Genomic DNA, 23067 nt, shown 5'->3' on the forward strand with positions numbered 1-23067 from the left:
TTCCTTATAAATGCTACTTGTATTATCGCGAGATCGTCATTGTTAGACTGTAAATCCTAGCAAATGCCAAATTGGCAAATCGGCAATGTCTCCATAATAGAATTATTAGTAGCAACGTTAACAAACCTTACATAAAAATATTATACTCTAAAATCTAATATTACAAGAATCACGCAAGTCTTGCATCCGATCCGAATTCGTAAAAACTCTATGAAATAATAAGTACCTAAATATAAACTTTTTTCAAGTTTCAAGATCAACTTTTACCATCAGGTGAGATACAGGCCAGCTTCCTCGTTGTGGATAAAAAAAAACTTGAAGAATTTGATCACCTGCACTTGAGTATTTCAGGGGGTTTTTCCTATATCTCTGTAGTCAGCGGTCAGAACATCTAATAGGGTAGGAGGCTCAAGGGCAATTCGTTTTTTCAAATCTTAAAATTATTTTGTTCTTAACTGCCGATATTCTATCACAATATCTGGAATTTGGATAGAATCCCCTAAGTTGTAAGAGGCAGCCCTGCGCGTACGCATCCGTGGGCCGGACTGTGATTACGGGAGAGACTCGGACGTTTTTTCACGCGTGCGCACTGCCTTTTAGTTGGGAAACGTATTGAAATTGTTAAATTGATTTTACCGTTATAAATGGTGGGTGCACGTAGAATATAAGTTTTGGTGATGCAGTTGATTTATTTAATTAGTTAATTTTAGTGGGCTGGCGACGTCCGGGGAATTCGATTTTAACTTGGGATGCTTTCATTTTAGTATGGAATGGGTACTTAAAATTGATTATTACTTGTTTTTGTTGAAGAAGATACCTGGATGACTATTTTTAACTAATAGGATTCGTGTGTGAATTTGAATTCTAATGCTTGAACAATAAGCTTCCAAGTCTTTGTTTTTTTAATTGCATCAGGGCTTAAAGGATATTCTATATTCAGTAACGATTTCGCTTTTCATTGTTTTAGTATTTTTAATTTCTTAACATGCCATAAAAAAAATTCAAAATAAAAAATATAAAATATTTCGCGTGTCACTGTCACAATATAAATTCAATACCAACTCCATAGGAATTCCGCTGGGCAAACATAAACGTCCTTTGGCACTCGCCGCCCGCATTCTTGTAATCGCTGGAAAAATTACCTACAAATTGGGGAAATCTGTTACCATTGATTTGGGGTAAACACGTCCGAGTGGGGTAAACTGATTCGGACTCATCCAATTACTCCCCTCCTACTGACGCAAGATAATATTGGGCGCCTATTCTGGAACTACTCGAGAATGGTAATAGTAATGATAGAAAATCTATTAATTTATGTATTTTATTACGCTTGTTATGAGAAACTGATGATAGATCGCAAGTTCACAGCACGAATTTACCTATCGCGATTTTTATCTGATTTATTCAGTCAAACCAAAACAAGTAGCTATACATCCTGTTAAATAAAACACCACATCAACATTATGATTTTATCGACGTACTAAAAGTGAGAATATTGATCTAACCTTATCTCGCCTACATATATTTAGCCTTTGATAACAAAATATCAGATTCAGGGATCAATGATATCGATAACAGCTGCCCTGTCATGTTAATGATTATCATCAGTGCATAACAAGTGCTCGCAGCACGTTACACGTAACACGTTGGCCTTTAAATCGCCTTTACTACACACCAAATAAGAGCCACTTTGCAGAACTGTGACGATCGGAGTCGCGACTGCATAACTGTCACCTGTTTTGACATGTATAGGTACTTACAATCAAAACAAAATGCTGGAATCAAATCAATATTTTGAATTGCGTTTCAAATTGGCATCTTTTTGATCTACTTATTGTGAAATGTGATAGATAAGTATTATTTATAAGTACATTACATAATTTGATATACGATATTAAATATGAAATGTATAAAATGTATCAACAGATAGCAGATCTGACCGTTTTTCTCTGAATGGTTCCACCAGACACCAATAAGAAAGAAAGAAAAATGTTTATTTGGAACCATGGACCTATAAAAAAAGTCGGACGGATTCTCATCAACAAAATACTGTGACATTAGGATACACCAGCTTGCCTGTATGTACAGGCCGGCACGCACACATTCACACCCTGATACACCACTTCGAGTGCAAACTTCACACAGTTGACACATTTAAGCAGCGAAAAAACAACACGAATACGACATGTCTTGTGTGATGAAATTGTGTAAAACCGTTCTGTTCGAACAAACAAAAATTAAGGAATCACATTTCACAGGCAAAATAATAATCCAATCACTTATTTCCCGAAATTAAAATATTGAAATTAATTGAAATCAAACGTCATTCACTCGAAAAAATAATACGTCAAAGACCAGTGTTCTCAGTTATTTACGTGGGAAAATTACCCGAAATATGGGAAATTAATAATAATTTTAGGACTTTTTAGTTTATTTATTACGCATACTATGGAAATAAAATAAATTTATCATAATAATTGTGTTTGAATGGGATATATTTTCATAGGCAAATTTGATCCTTCCCAAAAATGTGGAACTGCGAAATTCAAATTTTCTTACATTGATTGCAAGTCAGTGTCAGGTTGTATGTTAAAAAAAATCTATCAGAGATAATAATAATATATTGAGGATGCATAAGATTATGATTATAATGTACACAAGATTCGTAATTTGTAACTGCGTGAATCATTTTTGATCAACATTATGTACATACCCTGACACACTGACTTGCAAACAATGTAAGAAAATTTGAACATTGAAAATTTCGCGCCTACCTCAACGCATTCACCTTTCATCCTTTTAAAATGGCACGGAATAATTCTGTCTACATTTCTAAGTAACATCTGCCGATCTATGTTTTTCTTAAAATAAATGGGTAAAATGTTTTGGCTAACATGGCATCCCTAAATTCACTCACACAATAGACAAACGCCAAAATTTTGCGTCACAGTTTTGTTGTAGCGCGAGTTCCGTCCGCCTTTTTTTATAGGTCCATGTTTGGAACCAGGTAAAACGAATCGATCGAAAATAATCAATCGATCTTGCGAGCGACACCATAATACACCCTTCGATATCTATAAGGTGTCGAGATTCGAACGGGCGGTTGGTTCCGTAATAGCACTGATAGAGGATCCCCATTTGGGTTAAACTCGGCGGAAGTTAACTCTAAACGTTCCGAGATTGGTTTTACGGCTTTTATTAGAGTAATTCCAGTTTAATACAAGATCTTTGACCGGTTATGGATTTGAGTTTCGGTTACGTTAAAATGGCGCAAGGTTACATTAAAATTGTTGCGTTGTGGGAAAAAAAGGCCCAACTGTCAAACATAAAGGCCTTGAGACACTACCAATCACATCAATTCTGCTGTCATTCCTGCATTCGGTAAGGACAGTAATAATGTCCATCATCAATACTGTTATTCCTTCCTTCGGTAATGGCATTCTAAATCTCCCTACTTACAACCCAAATAGGAGTACAAAATAGTCTACTCGCACTATAACCGTCATTCCTCCATCATCTTAGGTCATTTAATCTCCACTGCAAAAATACTACCTTCTCTAATTTACCAGAGGCAAATGAAGGATTCGGCCTACACTCCCCATGATGGACAGACGGGTTGAAGAGGCCTGAGGGCTTAGTGTGAGTTTACATCAAACGTCGTCACTAGCGAGCGCACTAAAAATATAATTATGAAGATTTTAGTTCTTGAAAGTTTCCGCTAGGGGCGCTGTACAATCCGTCAAACATTCAATGTCACTTTTTTACGCAGTCCACATCGAATGCTTTTGACGTAAACTCACACTAAGCCCCTGCCCCCCTAGACAAAACGCACTTTTTGATCGAATCGAAAATCGAATCCGTCAAATCTCCATACAAAAAAGGAGCTTTTCGACCACTTTTCGACTGGTTTGCTATTAAGCACTTTGTCTAGACCCACTGTACTGGTAATTAACTCTGACACTAGGGCTGCGAAGTCACTTGTTTACAACCCGCTCGATAAAAACTCATTTTCAAAAAAGATGCGAAACGTCAACCTAGAACTTTAAAAAAAGGCTGACTTTTGCCACACCTGTCTTCGCTCGTAACACGCCCTAATATGGCGTCTAGTATGTCGTATGTCCACCGAGGGGTGTATTAGCTAGCTATTAGACATAAAATATATTTATCGCCTCACTTAACTTTACTTTTTAAATTCCTGGAGCAGTTACGGCCAAGGTGTAAAATTGTAAGTTTTTTCGAAATATTTTATGATCGAAACGTGGGTGGGCTATTTTTATATTCTATAATTAAAATTGTATGCGAAATGCGTACTTATAAATAGTATTTATTCGCTTATGTATTGTATAAAAATAGGTATTAATAGTAAAATTTACTTTTCAATCTGCATTTTAATTATTTGTTGGCCATAAATGTGGTTGAAATGGCTAATAACCCTATATGACTTTAATTTGGAAATAAATGAACTATTTAATAACTTATTATTTGTATAAAATAGCATTAACAATATATTAATAAGCAATATTAGTAGAATTAATTATCATAAATTATTGGGAGCTCTACATAAAAATTTAATGGAATGATCACATGATGACATTAATTAAAAACGTAAAGTTTAATTATAATTTTAGCGAACCTACTGGTATGTTTTAGCTATAATAATCATAAGTGCCACTTGTGGTCTAAACTGAATAAATATTTTTGATTTTGATTATGTATGTACTTTTCCCAGAAGATACGTATCTTTGAACCATTCGAATTCGCAAACGAATCCCCAAAAGCGTAATTTTTGTAACTTCAATTCACGAATAGAAGTCACTCATATCAATGATATAGTGGTGACTGAGTTTGTTGCGGCGCTTCTTCTCAGCACTTGCCAAATGTTGGTCTCGAAGCGCTGGTAGGGTAAAAAGATTATGAGACATGTAGAAGCCTCTATTTTGCTCTTAAGGAGCCCCTTAAGAGCAAAATGACGATTTGTAAGAACTATTTATTAGTCTAAACAAATAAAGAAATTTTGACTTTTGACTTTGATATCTCTAACAGTAGAAATCAGTCAGAAATAATCAAAATAAATATGCCATTGATAAACTACGGAATCGAAAAAGAAAGCACTGACGTTGACATATTAACTTTTTAATTTACATTCCGTACAGTATTTTATCTAAAAACCGGTAATGAGTCAAAACATATGACTTAAGTTCCGGTTTTTAATTTATTACCTTAAAACAAAATGTGATTTAAGCGCCAACTTTCAAATTGTTCAAAAATACATAAATATCTCCAAAAATTCTGCTCTATCCATAGATGCAGTACTGTATAAATGTGGCAAACGGTAACGCATCGAATCTTCTAACGACTTGGTCCAAAAATTTTAGTTATTTTTAATATTTATTCCACCGGCAACTTCTGACAACAAATCAACAAAAATCTACTCTAGAATCTTAGAGTGGACCCAGTTGCTGGAAGAAAAAATATTTAAAAATCCAATCCGGCGACTTAGCCCGTGGAGAACTCCAATTTCACAAAAAATTCAAAGTCGCTGGAAGACTTAAATCCTTTAAGTGAAAAATAGATGGAAGTTACTACATTTGTTTGAAAACTCCCTTGTAAAGTTGACATTTGTGCGGCCTCTAATGTTTTAATTTGTTTGTTACAGGAAAAGTCTGGCGAGCCTTACTCCGGTAAACTTTCGGTGAAGTCGGATTTAAGTCCTGTTTTCGGTAAGTGATTGTTATCTAAAAATACTTTTAGGCGTGATCTTGATAACAATCTCACCCCAGGGGCGCAGATGCGATCTATCTAACATAATAATAGAAATGATATGCCAATAACCAAAGCCTTCCTCGACTGAACAGGTACCTTACCTGTTCAGTCGAGGAAGGCTTTGGGGTACTATTTGATTTGATATTATTTTACATTTTGACACAAAATCTACAACTCTGGAAGTTAACAATCACCCTTATTATTAGCAAAATAAAATTATTTAAAATGTAATACTTATACTCGACTTTTTTTTGTTAACAATTTACACTCATTGAGAATTCAGAACTACTGCTTGTGCTCATTCGGAAATATTAAAAACATTATACAAAACCGGTCACGGTTAAAACAAGATGGTGCAACTCAGCCTAAAATTCTACCACGGATCTACGTGGTGTTTGCAAGCAACAGTCACAAAAAGGACGTCACAAAATGAACGTCACAAAATATGTAATCCCTAAAATTTCTCGAGATCACGACTCCAATCGATCACTCGATAACAGGCTAGTGATGTATAATTGATTCCGACCGGAATTATCACCGCTCTCGGCGGTTGCCCCAGAATTATGTGTGTTTTCTCGCTGACTTATAATCATCTGTCACTATGGTTACAATATTTTCGTATAATTTCATATGGGTTACGCCTACCAGTGTTGTGACGGGTGTCGATGGATAAATATCGATTAGTGAACTTTTAAATGGCAGGACGACTTGTTAATGTGAAGCTAATAAGTTATGGACTTTAAACATGTGTAAGAAATGGTTATCACTTAACGTTAACACATGTTTACAGTTAAAGTATGAATGGACGTACTTACACCTTAATGTCAAGTATCTCGTAAAATAAGAAAAAGTTCATATTTCATATCTATTTCCTTTGAAACAGTTGTTAAATGGTGTTGAATATTAATTAACATCTATTATCTAGAACCTGAGGCCGTCATTATCACGTTAGCCCATGTCAGTCTTCTAGCCGTGTAAAAATCTTTAATTCGCTGTTTTACACCTTTTAAAATCTCAGATTAATATCTCTCCAATCATAATAGGCGCTGATTAATGTTAATGGCATCATAACACCTAGAATAGCCGTTAACATGATCTGTGCGTATCGATAATTTTTCTCACGGTCCTATCGACGTTCACACGTCACTACGCGCCCGACGCCTCGTTATTTGTTGTTATTAGCTTGTTTTTTGTGCTTTTTAGTCCGGGATTCGAGGACCGGTTCGAGTTAATCTGATCAGTCGGACACGACTCGAATGGGCTGCGATGTGGGGAAAGATTGTGGTAATAGAAATAGTTACAGTAGGTCTATGTGTCCTTGGAGTACTTATATCTTTTCTGAAAGGTTTTTAGTTTATGAGAAATGTATTGCACAAATTAATAATCCCGTTAACCCCTATTGCTGAGCTAAATATGCTTGTGTTACAAGTGGGTTTACCACAATAGTCCAGCTGCGGCGGGAATCGAAGTCGCGGCCAGTCCGACACCTTCACCTTTCAGCTACTGTCGCTTAATACTTTTGTTTGTCCTCCTTAACTTCGAACTCATTTGTTCCTCTGATTAATTTCGTTGCGGGTCCAATGACAGTTTAACTTTCCCCGGGACTATAACTTCACCTCACTGGTTGGGTTATTATTGGCGGTCAAGCTGTAGATCCTGGCTACACAGGAGTTGCAGTGATGGGAATTGCCCCGTAAATATGTCATCAACAATGAAAAGCCCACAGCTGGATATTAAGCTAGAAGCTACATCAAAGCGCCCACCGTTTGCATCCAGCGGATTCCAGCAACCTTAACTAACTAGGTCATCGGTCCACCAGGCATGAACATTACCCATTCTGAGCCTTCCTATCTATGGTATCTACATGAGAACTTATGTTATCCATATTTTCTTATGTCGATTGACGTTTTATCTGCATAATAGTAAAACCCATTTTTACCAGAAATAGTCTTCGAATAATAAGTCAACTTTTTGTGAATCTTTATAATTTAGAAATCGGTTTAATGTTTACTGTATTAACTTTAATAACTCTTTGGTATCTCAAAAATGTGTAATACTGTAATTACCAATTATCGGTTCATTTAATTCAAACACATTTAATTTTACTGTTTTAAATCTGAATCGTCAATAAAATTTTAATTGAAAAAGCTCAACCGTCCCAATAAATTCAAACGTTAAAATAAACTATCAATACAAAGAAAAACGGTAACGTGTTCCACAATTTGTTTTGGTAAATGCGAATTTTAATGCAAAATCCGAATTCCTGGCAAAACGTGCGCAGTTCCTGGAAATGGCGGAAATGGGCTGGAATACGCAGTAATATGATTAAAATAAATAATTGTTTATTTGCAGTAAAATTTGGAAAGCCCTGTGCTGAAAAGTGTACCTTATTGGGCTGTATTAGAGTTGGTTATAATGTACAGACGGCAGCACGTCAGACTATACATTTTTTATTGCATATTCGCCTCTATTACAAATATTTTAGGTCCTACGGTGTTTAGCTTAACGTGCCGTTCATTGTACTTTTAGTGGGTCAGTATGGAAAGCACTCGCCAGTTAATTCGAATTAGCTGTTTAGGACTCGCTTATAATGGACGGATAATAGCCATAATAAGCCAGACTAATTAAAAACTGTTTATTTTAAAACTACCCTCTCTACAGGTTGTATGGGAGAGATCGCTTCCTAGCGACGAGACCGCAAAAATGGTGCTTGATTTTGTATTACTTCTAATTTACGGCGTTTAAGACAAAATGTGAAGTTAAAGTTTTAACCCATATTTTGCTACTTCTAGGTGCATTATCCGTATCAAATGTCACCCTTATTTTTAAATAAAACCTTGTATTTACGTTTAAAGCTTTTGTTTGCATCGTGAAAATAGAGCATTTAACGTAGTATTGTCTGTGTATTAATTAAATACACATACGCTAACCCTCGCGCGAAGCTTTTAAATGTAACTTCGAAATGAAAAATCATTATTTATTTTTCGCTATTAATTAACTCTCGTTTATGCTGTCATTTTAACCGTCACCCTCCTTTCTGCAGTCAGCACAAATTGCCTCAATATAGACTTAAAATACCTTTGTCCCATAACAGGCTTGCTCACGTATTTTTTTAGGCCGTATTTACGAACCGACATTTTTTCCTTCAAATCATTGTTTTGCATTTAAAATGTCGTCTGCATGGTGTCACGTATGAAACCTGTACTATCTCGCGTCTCTGTCTCACTTGGGAGATTTCTTTCACTGTCTTATTTGCACGATTTGCAAATGTAAAGGTGGGAGTCACAGTAAATTCACTGTTCTGTTATACAGAGAGTAGAGACAATTGAATAATGTGTGTCAATTCTGTAACAATCGGACCAGAGACTGTTAAGCAGTGGATACACTAACGGGTATTTTGAGTTCATTATTTTTTGTAATTTGGCCAACAAAAACAAAATAGTTAAATGCTTTTTTTTAGAAAATAATACATAACTGCTAAACATGACGCTTCTCTTTCCCGCTAAGAAGTCTGCAAGACGCATTCTGTTATTTATTAAAACCCTACTAATGCTTTTGGACAATAAGACACACGCTAAGAAGAATCAGTCAATAAATGAAGTCACTTTTGTCAGCCTTTTCAAGGGTTAGCTAACAATTTTATGTAGACGCAAGAATTCTATGGTAGGCCACTACCAACCGGGCAACATGGAAAGCATTGGGGGAGGCCTATGTTCAGCAGTGGATGTCCTATGGCTGAAATGATGATGATGATGATGATGAAAAATACTATGTAGAGAAGATTTTAACGATCAGGCCAAATCTAAAATATTCTTTTTGCTTTTTACTCATTAAATTGTTCAAAACTGGAAACTTCTATGAACATGATCCCTATTATAAGCACGCTTTCTCCATGTGATTTGACTCTTAGTATCCACTATCCCGGAATAAGTTCTCTCATTTTCGACCTTAACTACTGGTAATAAGGTGTCACTTAATACATTTATAGCGTCAAGTAATTAGAACTCGATATTCCCAATCGCATCTCGTTAACGAATTAACGAGTCTTCGGCTTAAGTAGTCGAGTATTAAAAAGACAGATAAAGGAGAACTTAATGCCGACATTATCTACCAGTCAAACATGGGTCAATATCAGGTGAAAGAATAGTTGTTTAGTAAGTATTCTAGTCTAGCTTCTAGATTTGGCATTCAATTTATGGAAGGGAAAGAAAGAAGTATTGGAATTTTGAGTTTTGCGATCAAGTTATTTGGGTTAAATATGAAAAAATATGTATATCGACAGAATTTATGTAGTAAGTAAAGTAGGTATGAGATTTAAAATGGTCAATTCTCATTAGATTTTTGACGCCTAAATTTTTATTGAAGTTCAATCCAAAAATATTTGGACAATTCTTTTAGATTACAATTAGATTTTTGACGTCTAAATTTTTATTGAGGTCCGATTCAAAAATAATTTGGAGAATTGCTCTGTTGGATTTAAGAAGTGTAGCTTCTACAAATAATTAATCACCTTGTTAGTAATAAAAATATTTTTGATGATTTATAATAAAGTATATTCCTAATAATATATAAATCGTGGGATTCTTCTAAAACCAAGGCTGTATTTAACAAGATCTCCAAATTGGATTTCACAGATATTTCTTCGGATTCCAAGAATTTTGTGACCGCAAACAAATGAGGGTCTAAACAGCCGTGAACATGCTTTATTTGCTATGATTCATACTTAAATTGTTAGCCTTGGACGCTGGCGTGAAGAGTAGGTTATTTGTTTTGGTTTAATAGCAACTTGAATGCAAAAAGTTTAAGGAGCAAAGGTTCTGCTGGTTTTAACGGTCGATATTTTATTAAATTTATTGAAACAAAAAATACATCATCATCAGATTTATTTAGACCCAGTTTCCACCAAAGCGGAAAGGAGAGAACCAGAGATATTTGTAATGACCTCTAATAAAATCTAATTGGTTATATTAAATACACAATACACATCCCTCGTCTCCTCTCTTCTCCGCCAAATCTCCTCTCTCTACGTTTTGGTAGAAATCGAGCCTTAGGTCTTCATTACAGGAGGTCGACCCTCACAGTTAAACAGAAGCAAATGGATAAAAAGTCCAGAGCATATCAAGACAAAAATTTTTAAATCAAAAAAGAAGCGAAATACTGCAATCTTATGTAGTTGAAATAGATGCTATTTTGGAATAAAAATGTATACTCTTAAGTGCTGTTGCCTATACGCATCCTTTAATAATACATAAATGGACAATACAAATTTAAATTAAACCGTACACAATTAAATCGCTGGCATTCCTTACATTCATCACTAATTAAATTGAGCATAACAATCGTTAATTACAAAAACGGGTAGCGTTCTGTCGTGTAACTTTCACTCATACACGGCCATACACACAAAATGTTTGTCCATACATGGGGTAGTAGGGTTGCCACATCTGCCTATTAATAAATTAATATAAAATAAACTTACCCTTGACCGTTGGGGCAGAAAAGTTCTCGAGTGGCGACCACGAGCCGGAAGTCGTAGTTTGGGCAGGCCTCCCACTAGGTGAACCGACTATCTGGTGAAGGTGCCTGGATGCGGGCGGCGCAGGACCGGTCTTTGTGGAAATCCTTGGGGGGAGCTTTGTCCAGCAGTGGACGTCATTCGGCTGAAACGAACGAACGAAACTCATCTTTTTCTTTTCATATTTTCAGGTATGCAGGCATTGGACACATATTCACAAAAAGCTATAATTTCTTAATAATTACATAATTTTTGCTAACATAGTTTACTAAGACTTCCATCTTATTACTTCTGTAATAAAAATTTAATTCATATTATTTTGTAGGAAACCATATGAAATCCACAGACACAAGTACAAAGTTACAAACTAGTGTTTGAGACATTTTTTTACTGCCTGCCTAGACCTCAAATGTCTGGCTAGTGGCAACCCTAGCTCCCCTGGATTGTGTTAAGTCAATATTTGTTAAGGTCACTCGGCCCACCGTGGAGGTGTTCCCAGAAATGGTTCTTGGGGCTTTGAGGAATTCTTCGACCCTGGGTGGTTTTATTATCTATAATAACATACTAGAAATTACGTAGAGAAACTAATATTATTATGCAAAAATAAAAACATATAAACAGGCCAATGTCCAATAAAGATCTTTGGTTAGATGAATCAGAATACCTAACAATCTTCTACTTATAAAGTCATTTTAAAATTAAGCTTTTAAAAAGGTCTAAAATACGTCTTATTTAAACCAATGTTAAGCTTCAGGATAATTAGAATAGAAAGATTAAGGCTGGGTTGCACCACCAACTTTGACCGTAACTGTAAGGCCCAGAACAGACGGTGAAACGCAACTGCAACGAAACTGCAACTGCTAGTTACTTTTGAGTTGCATCTAAGTTTCTGCCATAGCGTCCGTTGAGAGACCACACATGACGCGACCAGTTTGAAACTTTCAGTTTCATTTTCATTCATAAGAATCATCAGAAACTGCAAGTTTGCGGACGCTATGGCAGAAACTTAGATGCAACTCAAAAGTAACTAGCAGTTGCAGTTTCGTTGCAGTTGCGTTTCACCGTCTGTTCTGGGCCTTACAGTTACGGTCAAAGTTGGTGGTGCAACCCAGCCTTAATCTTTCTATTCTAAATTTCTAATTATCCTGAAGCTTAACATTGGTTTAAATAAGACGTATTTTAGAGCTTTTTAAAAGCTTAATTTTAAAATATAACTTTATAATTAGACGATTATTAGGTATTCTGTCTGATTCGTCTAACCAAAGTTCTTTATTGGACATTGGCCAGTTTAATCACATATCAAATCAAAAAATAGTTTTTTTAATAGCTAATACTGCTGAGGATATAATTTCAGAATTACTTTTACTTAATATAGATTTGTATACAGACAAATTTCAATTTACTACATACAAATAAAGTCACAAAATTCCTACACAAAGTAAATTAAAAGAGTATTAGTTGAAATACCTATCTCTAAATACTACGTGTACCTACTACACATTTCAAAGCCTTTGTATTAAATAATGTTATCCATTTTATCATAAAGGAATTGAAATAACATTCTGTTTAATTAAATTGAAACCATTTCGTTGTTCATTAACTTAAATTAAAATTTCGCAGTTCAAACTTTGGATGATTATTTCAAGAAAAAACAATACATATTTATCCCAAATTCCTTCGAAAAGCAATTCCACAATCAATATGATTAATTATCTGAAGAACAAAAAGCACCATTAACTTTTAGATAACTGACAGTTTAGAAAAAACCGTTGATTGACATCCCCAAATTAAAATTCCGAAAAGGTGTTGGGTTTAATTGGAATCAAAATTATGTATGTATGAGTAATACGGAATAATTATGTTTTTACAAGTTTATTTCCTACTAGCTTTCCGCCCGCGGCTTCGCCCGCGTGGAATTTTGTCTGTCACAGAAAAACAATATCGCGCGCGTATTTGCTCACCGTTTAAACCTACCCTGGACTACGACAAACATTTTAAAACCAAAATCAGCTCAATAGGCCCAGCCGTTCTCGAGTTTTAGTCAGACTAACGAACATCAATTCATTTTTATTTATATAGATAGATGTTCTTCTAATACTTACTTTATGCCTCCAACATCAGTTCTATCACAAATTCATCATCATCATTTCAGCCATAGGACATCCACTGCTGAACATAGGTCCTCCAATGATTTCCATATTGATTGCTTGGTAGCGGCCTGCGTCCAGCGTCTTCCTGCTACCTTTATGATGTCGTCGTTCCACCTTATGGTTGGACATCCCACGTTGAGTTTTCCAGTACGCGGCCTCTACTCCAGAACCTTGCTGCCACATCGGCCGTCAGTTCTGCGTACTACACAACAATACACTCGACATCAAATAAATCGCACCTCCCGCGACAAGCATTTTCAAACGTATACCTACATCTCCACTTCCCACCAATATTGGCACCATTTAAAAGCCTAGTTCTAACCTTCATTTCATTACAGGAAAGGTTTTTACCCCAAAAATGTGTCTTTAGAAGGATCCAGAGTCACTTCTTCAAAAAATAGGTAGTTACGCTAGAGCCAACTTTTATGGCTATAAAACTGTTAAGTTGGGATTAATCGCTATCCATCTGTTAAAGAGGACACGTGAAATCATTATTTGGTTTTATAACCATAAAAATTGGTCTAATTGATCCCATAGGTGGGTCCAAAGTGAGGTATTTTTTCAAGTCACATTTATGGTGTATGTTAATCATTTATTAAGAAATTAAATGTGTTTTTATTTAAGGATATTTATTGGGCTTTCAAATAACACCAATATTGTTGGGGCACCATGATTGTGTCAGAAGAAAATCGTTAAAGTTCGCGTCGCGGAAGGTGCGGTTTATTTGATGTTGAGTATAGTTTAAACTTTATTAGGAAATTCGAAAATGGTAGTAATACGGAGTAGAATTATAGTAAAAGCTAATGTAGAGTGGTCATATTGACATCTAACAAATATCTACATACCATTTTCGTTGTAACTCATATTTTTATATGCAAACTGTAAGTCGTTTCGTTTGTGATAAAATTAAACCCATTCTTGTTATTATTCGTTACTGCTATAATATTTTTAATTAAACCTAACCGAGATAAGTGTCCAGTAGCTCTTGTTTGGCCTGATAAGCTTATTGATAAGGTAATTAGAGAATTTATTAGTATACGATAATAACTGACGCCAGCGAAATTAGTGCAATATCAGCGGACTTAGATAACTTTATCGATGGGTTTTGGAATACCTTTGGTTTTTATATCTTTTAAAAATCAACCTGAGTATCCACCCTTTTATGTATTTTTTAAAGAATATCAGTAATTTGTTTTATTTTATTTATTTTGGTCACTGAGGTGTAATATTGCATGGCTCACTTAGGTGTAGTCAGCGGGCCAAGACATCTCTGCAAATATACATAGTGTAGGACGCCCTGCTCGATAGACCGACGACCTCATGAAGATAGCTTGCAGTGACTGGATTTAATCTATGATCCTTTGACAATATAGGCCATAGTATATCAGTGATTATGCAGACGCAAGACTTATTAACTTTCTTAAACATCATGTTTATTGGTAAATCAAATTAACCCTATCAAAATGACCTTCTATGAGTAAAGGCAAAAAACAGTGTTGTTTACAATAACCGTGTAATCGCTACAACAAAGTGCAAACCCATTACGAGCGAGCGGCGTCCGCTCAATAATTTCCCTCCGACCAAATTGCGGACAAATTGAAATCGCTCCCGCGCCTTTGAGACTGTATTAAGGATAGGCAGATTGTCTTGAGGATATTGTAATACGTTGTAGTATACAGGTTTTGTTTTATAACTGTTGATGTAGCTATGCTATGGAACATAATTTAATTATATCGAGAGAAGACTCCAGTTGAGTGAATAGAGACAGTTCATAGCTTAAAATTTTGGTTTTTTTTTAGTCAGTCGGACAATTCATCACACGTATGTTGTATGTTCCTAAACGAGCTACCTCGTATACGTCGTTATCATTTCTATATTATATCGTCACCCAATAGTAGCCCACTATTGGCCGTCTCTCCCCAAAGGAGCGATGACGATCATGAAGATGTCGCAGTCGCAACTTGAAATCTCGGAACGTAGACGTAATCTTCAGTTCTTCACTCCTTTTCTCTACTTTTCATCGGTTCTGTAGCAAATATAGCTATGATTGCCACTGTCAATCGAACTATAATTTGAAGCCACGATAGCCGAACGGTGAAGGGGTCGGATTGGCCGACTCGTCATCCGAGGAACGCGGGTTCAAAGTTCGAACCCCGCCGCCGCTCAACTATTGTGGTGAGCCCACTCGTAACACAAGCATAATAATATTTAGCTTACCACGAGGGGCTAACGGGGCTAAAAATAAAAATAATAACGAAAATAAACATGTAGCTAGAAAGCCTAATCGTAATTTTAACAAATTGCCTTCTTCTTCTTCTTCTTTTCGGTTCGACAACCAACCTACACAGCGCCAGCCCAAAACTCCGCCACAAGAGTGGCGTTGTCAGTAGCACTCATCAAATCCTCCTGAGTGCAGTTGCTTGGGCACTCAGAGCACGACATCAGGTGCTTCATCAACTGGGGAACAAAACCGCACCTGCACTCTATGTTTAAGCCGTCCAAGAATCCCCACCTGACCAGATTGTCCTTACTACGGCCAACCTGCGTTCGAAGATGACAAATTGCCTTAAATTGAAGATGCTTAAATCAAAATTCGTATGTTTAAGCCCAAAATAATCCATGAAATATGTAACCCGTAGCCGGTCCCACGCATCGAGTGTGACAATAACATCGAGATTATCGAGCTTCGCGAATATTTGAAGGTTTTATCACAGGTTTTATCGATGCTGTCAGTGTTGTTTGGATAGCTAGGGCTGTCACCTCTCGTTAAATATATGAATGTTTTTTGCGTGTCGGTTGTTAGTCAAAATATTTTTTTTAACATTGCATAGCGCAAAACAACGCTATGTACAGTACAGGTTAGATTTATTTATTTATTAATTTTCGTGAAACTATGTTGAGCAAGTTTTTCGTTTTTTTTTTTTTCAGAGATCTATTTCATTGTCACACCGCATATTCTTGGTGTAGACATTGTTTTGTTTTTGTTTTCATGTCAATGAAAGAATCTTCCAGGAATTCTTCTTTAATCTAGAACGATCTCAGGATAGGAAATAACAAAATACCCTCAAAACATAATCGCCAGCCCTAATCCAGTTACCTGACGACCAAGATAACAGACGACCATCTTGTCTACATAATAGCACACAAGTTATCGGCAGACGTACACATGTCACGTTATTTACTTTAGGAGCTGTGGATCCGGTGATTTGTTAAAACATCTACTAGACTAGCTTATGCCTGCGGCTTCGCCCGCGTAAAATTCGTTCTCGTTCTGATGTGAAATACTGAAATACGTTCTGTTCTGTCCTTTATTTTAAGGTTTATTATAGAGCCTATGAAAGTTTCTATTGGCAAAAAAAGAAGACCGTATGAATTATGTATCAAATAAGTAAAGTATAGGAAAAGATTGTGTGAAACGCAAAGGGCAAAGGTGTGAAAGGGAAAAAACATTTCAAATTTTATAATAATACTTATTTACATGTTTAGTAAGAAGTATTTTTAACAGCCTTGGTGATGTTGGTTTGTTTTCGGATGAGAATTATGGTCAAAAGCTTAATCCGTTTAATTTTGTATACACCTTTAGGTATTTTTAACTGCCATTAGAGGTAGTAGTGGGTTTCAAATTGGCATGCTTAGCGTATTGCCTCCCCATGAAAAACACAAAGCATGTAAATCTTACCCTTTCGTTGAATGAAGTTCATCAACCCTCGATAGACGTATTCGACAGTTCGGTCACACTCCGAATAGAACAGCCAGCTTTCTTGAGTCTAGTAGTTCATACTCAAAGCACAAAACATAAAAGTATCGAGTATGAATAAACTAGATTTAATAGCAATTTACTGATTGATAAGTATTAACAAAACTATTGAAAATAATTTAAAAATGTTTGTTGAGTTGTTGTTGAGTTATCCCTTTTATTTGGTAGGAAGTTTATTTACATCAAGACGAAAATTAATAAAAAAAATCAGGTTCTCTTTCGTGTACGTTGTATCCTGCTTCCTGCAATAACTTACGAGAAATTATCTAAATGTCTATCAAGTATATTTTATTTTATGGTGGGATAATGATAATAAAACCTGGATGTAACTCAGTGTCGTTTTAATGAGAAAAAATAATAAAAACATCTATTTTCTACACCCGTCAAAAACAAAATCTTTTAATTTTGATCACCGCCGTCACCTTCACCTCAATTAAAGTGAGCTGGCCGTTTCCCCTCGTACTGTGGCAGTGACTACCGCGCGCAATTACGCTGGCAAATGACTCGCTCCGGTATAATTTTCTCGTCTGCGCCCCTCCTCCGTCTCCTATCCCGACTGTACTTTAGTACTTCGAGAAATCAGAGCGATTTATTACTCCGACTGTACTTTTTGTCACGAGCACTTTAATTATTTTTGGTTCTGTCAAATTGTGGTGGCGATCGTTTACCGTCAGGTGGCACTCTGTATTTCTATTTAAATTAATTATTACTTCGTTCGTTCGTTTCAGCCGAAAGACGTCCACTGCTGGACATAGGCCTCCCCCAAGGTTTTCCACAAAGACCGGTCCTGCGCCGCCCGCATCCAGGCACCTCCCGCGACCTTCTTCACCACTACGTCTGGCCTCACTACGTCTTCCGGCTCGTGGTCGCCACTCGAGAACTTTTCTAATGATTACTATTGAAATTGAAATTATTCTTTATTTTATAAAGAATCGTCTGTTTCCTGCAGATTATTAAAATAATTCAGGTGGATATTTCTACACGAAGTCTTCTCTCGAGCTAAGTTAAATACGTAAATTATACTTCTGTTAACGTCTAATCTAACTAGCGTCCTCTAAAATTGACAGCCTGTTAACAACCTAACCAGACTTTAAAAGCTACCAACAAAACTAATTTGACCTTAATTAATTACCATTTTTTTATAATTAGCAATCTAATCGACAAATTTACTGAAGGACACCATTATCGATTTGGTAAATTTGTAAACAGATTGATCGATTTTTGTAATCCGATAATCTCCGTGATTTTGCACGTAATAAAAGTAAACAATTAGATTTTGAAATAGGTCGTTATGAAAACTGACTGATAGCTACTAATTTTTAAAGTATTTCCTTTTTTTAAGAAGATTGTTACTTATTAAAAACTTAAACCTTTTAACGTTGATTCAAAGTAAAATTGGTTTAAAGTTAGTATCTTTTAGGTTCAACCGTCAAAATGTTGCTTCAACTTTTTACGTGATATGAATAATGAATGTTCATGCTTAGTCCTACTAATCCTACTAATATTATAAATGCAAAAGTTTGGATGTCTGGATGTTTGTTACTCTTTCATGCAAAAACTACTGAACGGATTTTACAGTATTATTACTACTACTAAACTTTACAGTATTATTGTTTATAACCCGGAATAACATATAGGCTATAACACTGGGGAACAGTCATTTTGCGGCATGGTAGTTTAGAGTCAATTCTGTATGCGACTAGTGTGCTGAATACTAGAAAAATATTAGATTTGTCAAATTGACTCTAGATCTTGAGATAAATACTATTAACCATTTATATGAAAAAATCAAAATAAAAATACCAATCTGTATAAAAAAAAATTATTCACACTAAGATCCTATTTAAGAACGATATAAAAATTAAAAATATATTTGCTTTTCATCAAATAATACAAAAAAAAACTACAAAAAGCTTTTTCTGTAAGCTTTTATGTTATGGTTTTGGTCAGGAAAATTCCATAATTATGGCAACAGTAATCAGCCATCATCTGGCGGTCCCATTGACCGTGGATGTCATTCTTCCACTATCCTGATGTTCTGGTAGAACCGTTCTGCTTATTCCTCACTGTAATCACCCAGATTATGGGAGAACCTGTCCAAATGGTTATTGTAAAAAAAATAATTTAATACTCAAATTAGCTCCTTATGTGTAAAATTTTTAAAACAATTTAGCAACCAATTCTGAAAAGTCTGGTGCTCTATGCCTCCCCAAATATTGTTTGAGTACTAAAACAATGCTTAGCCATGCTTCAGATTCAATTTGTGTTATGTGGTTTACAAATACAGTGTCTTTTATAAGAGTACGGATTTGCGGTCAATCGAATTTATTTTTTCCGTATTCAAAGGGACGTTTCAGGACGTAAAGGACTTTAATTTGGCTGACTTTTGATCATTTTAGTGATTAGAAAGCTCAGTTCTTAACTTTGGCCTTCCAAATTGAAGTCCTTTACATCCAGCTTGGCTCCAGTATGACAAAGAGTCTACACAAGGCTTGCAGACGATATTGGACCCCCAATATTTATTCTTTTATGGAAGTTTTATACCAAAGTATGCTTGGTAGGTTTTTATCACTACCTCCGTGATCTTATTTCTTTGCTTTTGTAAGTTTACAATCCAAATATTAACAAAAACTATTGGGGTTGTAAACGTAAAGTTTTCATAATGAACTCATATTTTTTGAGACAAAAAGCTCTTTAAAAATTAATTTAAAAGACACAAACTGATAATTTCAAGGTCTAGTAGCTGATTACTAAATTGTTGTAACCACAACTACACTAATACATGAGTAGAAATAAAACTTGTGGGGTATAATCAAATTAATATAAGTTTAGGGAGGGTCGTTTAATTTTTTTCATTGATTTCTTGCGTCTCGTTTATCTCAAGAACCAGAGTCAATCCAAAGAAAGTAAATGCACACCATTTATGTCTAATACATGTGTTTACAAAAACCATTAACAAAATAGATGCCGCAGATTTTTTTATTTTTTTTGTTCCGCAGTGTAATTTATGACGATCTGTGACAAACGAAATTTCACGCGGGTGAAGCCGCGGGCAAAAGCTAGTTTATAATATTTTGACACAATTCTGAACATGAATCAATGAATCAAATTCTTATGGGCATGGTACTTAACAAGACTAGCTTAGAAAGAACATAGGTACCGTTTTATCGACGACGTACACCTACCTTTTTGCTTAGGCTTAGACCGTCCGGTGCGGACCTGCTCCACATGGCCAATCTGTATGAACTTTTAGGGAACGTTTAAGAGTAATGCGGTCCGGAGGAACCGCTCCGCTCCCTAGCAGTTCACAGATCGGCTGTGCGGAGCGATCCGCACTGACAGTCCGCGTGACACTAAAACCAGCCTTACTATGTTATGTGATAAATAAAAGACCCGTCGTGCGTTCTATACTGCGTTTATTATTCGACTGGCGAGAGCACTGGACAAACAGAAATGTGGATACCCACTTTAAACAATATATTGTGTCACATTACTTTTATGTGAATACCTTACAAAACTTAATATTCATAACATCTCCACCCTTATTTAAAGATACATACACAAAAATATTATCTAAGTATATTATATTATACTAGCTAGGTAGGTAGGACGTATTTTCGATACATTATAAACAAAATGTATTTATTTACTTATATCTAAGTTACTTACTACAAATAACAAATCAATTTTACACAAATTAGACAAATACTAAATTATTATTTTTTTTACTGATCGTGTGGTTAACCTACACCGCAAAGATAAGAATGATACTAACTAATCAATTTCAAAACCATATCGAACTGGTGGTCTACGTATCCTACATTCCCGGTGTGGCGGTCCCGGGCTCGCCGGCGCCGCCTCCCGCGGGCCCGCGCGCGCCCCCGCGCCCCCCGCGTCCGCGGCGGCACCGCCATCGCCGGCGGGGGCAGCCGCGGCGGGCACGGCGACGCACACTGAGCTCGCGAGAGGCCGCGGTTCTTTCGCGCCGAAACCATCGAGCCCCGAACCCTCCGATCTAGCCCCAGCCACTGTTTTCCCTGATAATCGCTCGCCCATTCGCTCTTGAGTTGAATCTATCTTTAGCTCACGCCTTTTTAATTGGTCAACATGACGATGTACGATTTGCCCATCTAACGAACGTATGTGGTAATCGGTGTCACCTAACTTTTTTACAACTGTACCCTTTTCCCACCTAGTTCCTGTTCCAAAATTTCTATACCACACGTCTTTCCCTTCCTCAAACGAACGTAACCTACCACCAGCCATACTTCCTTGCTTTCGTTGTAAATTATCAATTTTCTTTTCCCGATCTGGTTTTATACAATCAAGTCTAGTTCGCAAAGAACGTCCGAAAAGAAGTTGAGCGAGACTTTCTCCCGTGGTACTGTGACTAGTATTTCTATAGATCAATAAGAACCTATTCAAAGCTATATCTACATCTACTTGTTGGACCAAAGCTTTCTTAATAACCCTTTTACAAATCTTTACTGCATTTTCTGCCGCACCATTTGAAGCAGGATGATATGGGGCTGTAAATATTGATTCTATACCGTTACATTTATAAAAATCATTCATTTCATCACTCGAGAAAGGTGGACCGTTATCGCTGATTATTTGTTTAGGCAGGCCAAAACGTGCAAATACTTCTCTAAATTTATTTATAACCATTTTTGCGGTAGTGGTTGTCATTTTAAAAATCTCTATCCACTTGGTGGTCGAATCTATTATGACTAAGTACTTAACGCCATGAATAGGTCCCAGAAAATCAACGTGGATTCGTGACCAAGGCCGCGGCGGCCACGGCCACGCGCGCGGCTCGTGCGCCGGCGGGGCGCTCGCCAGCGCCGCGCACACCTCGCACGCGCGGCACCGCGCCTCCACTGCCTCGTCCACTCCCGGCCACCAAACATAACTCCTAGCCAAGCTCTTAGTTTTTACCACCCCCATGTGAGAATCGTGAAGTTCGCGCAATACTTTATTTTGACAACTTTCCGGTATGACCACCCGGTGACCCCACATAATGCAGTCTAATTCGCAATATAATTCCGACCTACGATTGTAATACGGTTTTAATTCCTTTATATCGACTTCATGTGGCCAACCATCACGAATATAGCTTAACACCCTACTTAGAATATGGTCTTTTTGTGTTTCCTTACGAATAATATTATAATCAAGTAAAAGGGCTTCAGATGCAAAATGAAGATAAGTTTGTTCTGGATACTCTTCGTTTTTACCTGAGTTATCCTTATATGTAGATATCAATCGAGATAATGCGTCAGCCGTGTTGTCGTCCGACTTTATGTATTCTATCGTAAAATTGTAGGCTGATAATATTAGTGCCCAGCGTTGTAAACGACTGGCTGTCATATTTGGTATTCCTGCCCCCGGTCCGAATATACTTACTAATGGTTTATGGTCAGTTTTTAATGTAAAATGGCGACCATATAAATACTGGTGAAATTTTTTTACCGAAAAGATTATGGCTAAAGCTTCTTTATGTATCTGGCTATAATTGATTTCTGGCGGCGTGAGCGCGCGCGAAGCGTAGGCTATGACTAGGGGTTGCAATCGAATATTCGAATATTCGAATATTCGAATTTAGATTCCAAATTTAATATTCGAATAGTAAATTAACATGTATTCGAATATTCGAATATTACAAAAATAAACAGAAAAGATAGAACGAAAACAACTTAGTGTTTGCAAATGTGGTCGGAGGCATCTAATACATATCACCAACTAAAAGAACTAGTTATTGATGCTTCCGACTTCATTGGTGAACACTTAAGTTGTCTTGAGAAACCAACGTTCCAAATTACCTGAAAGAGACAACTTTATTGAGCAAAGTCAGCTAACGATGCTGAAGACTACGGACGGTA

General features: G+C 36.3%; 1 protein-coding gene across 5 annotated transcripts in view; it reads left to right on the forward strand.

Annotated features, from left to right (window-relative positions):
• LOC135084272 (protein pangolin, isoforms A/H/I/S) overlaps positions 1-23067 on the forward strand; it is a 175902-nt gene that overhangs the window by 65344 nt on the left and 87491 nt on the right. For all 5 annotated transcript variants that reach the window (XM_063979061.1, XM_063979060.1, XM_063979063.1 and 2 more), the window contains exon 3: positions 5657-5720. In XM_063979061.1, coding sequence (XP_063835131.1) covers positions 5657-5720 — 64 coding nt within the window. The remainder of the gene's footprint in view (positions 1-5656; positions 5721-23067) is intronic.

Source organism: Ostrinia nubilalis, chromosome 25 (genome assembly GCF_963855985.1).
Source record: "Ostrinia nubilalis chromosome 25, ilOstNubi1.1, whole genome shotgun sequence".
Lineage (NCBI taxonomy): Eukaryota > Metazoa > Arthropoda > Insecta > Lepidoptera > Crambidae > Ostrinia > Ostrinia nubilalis.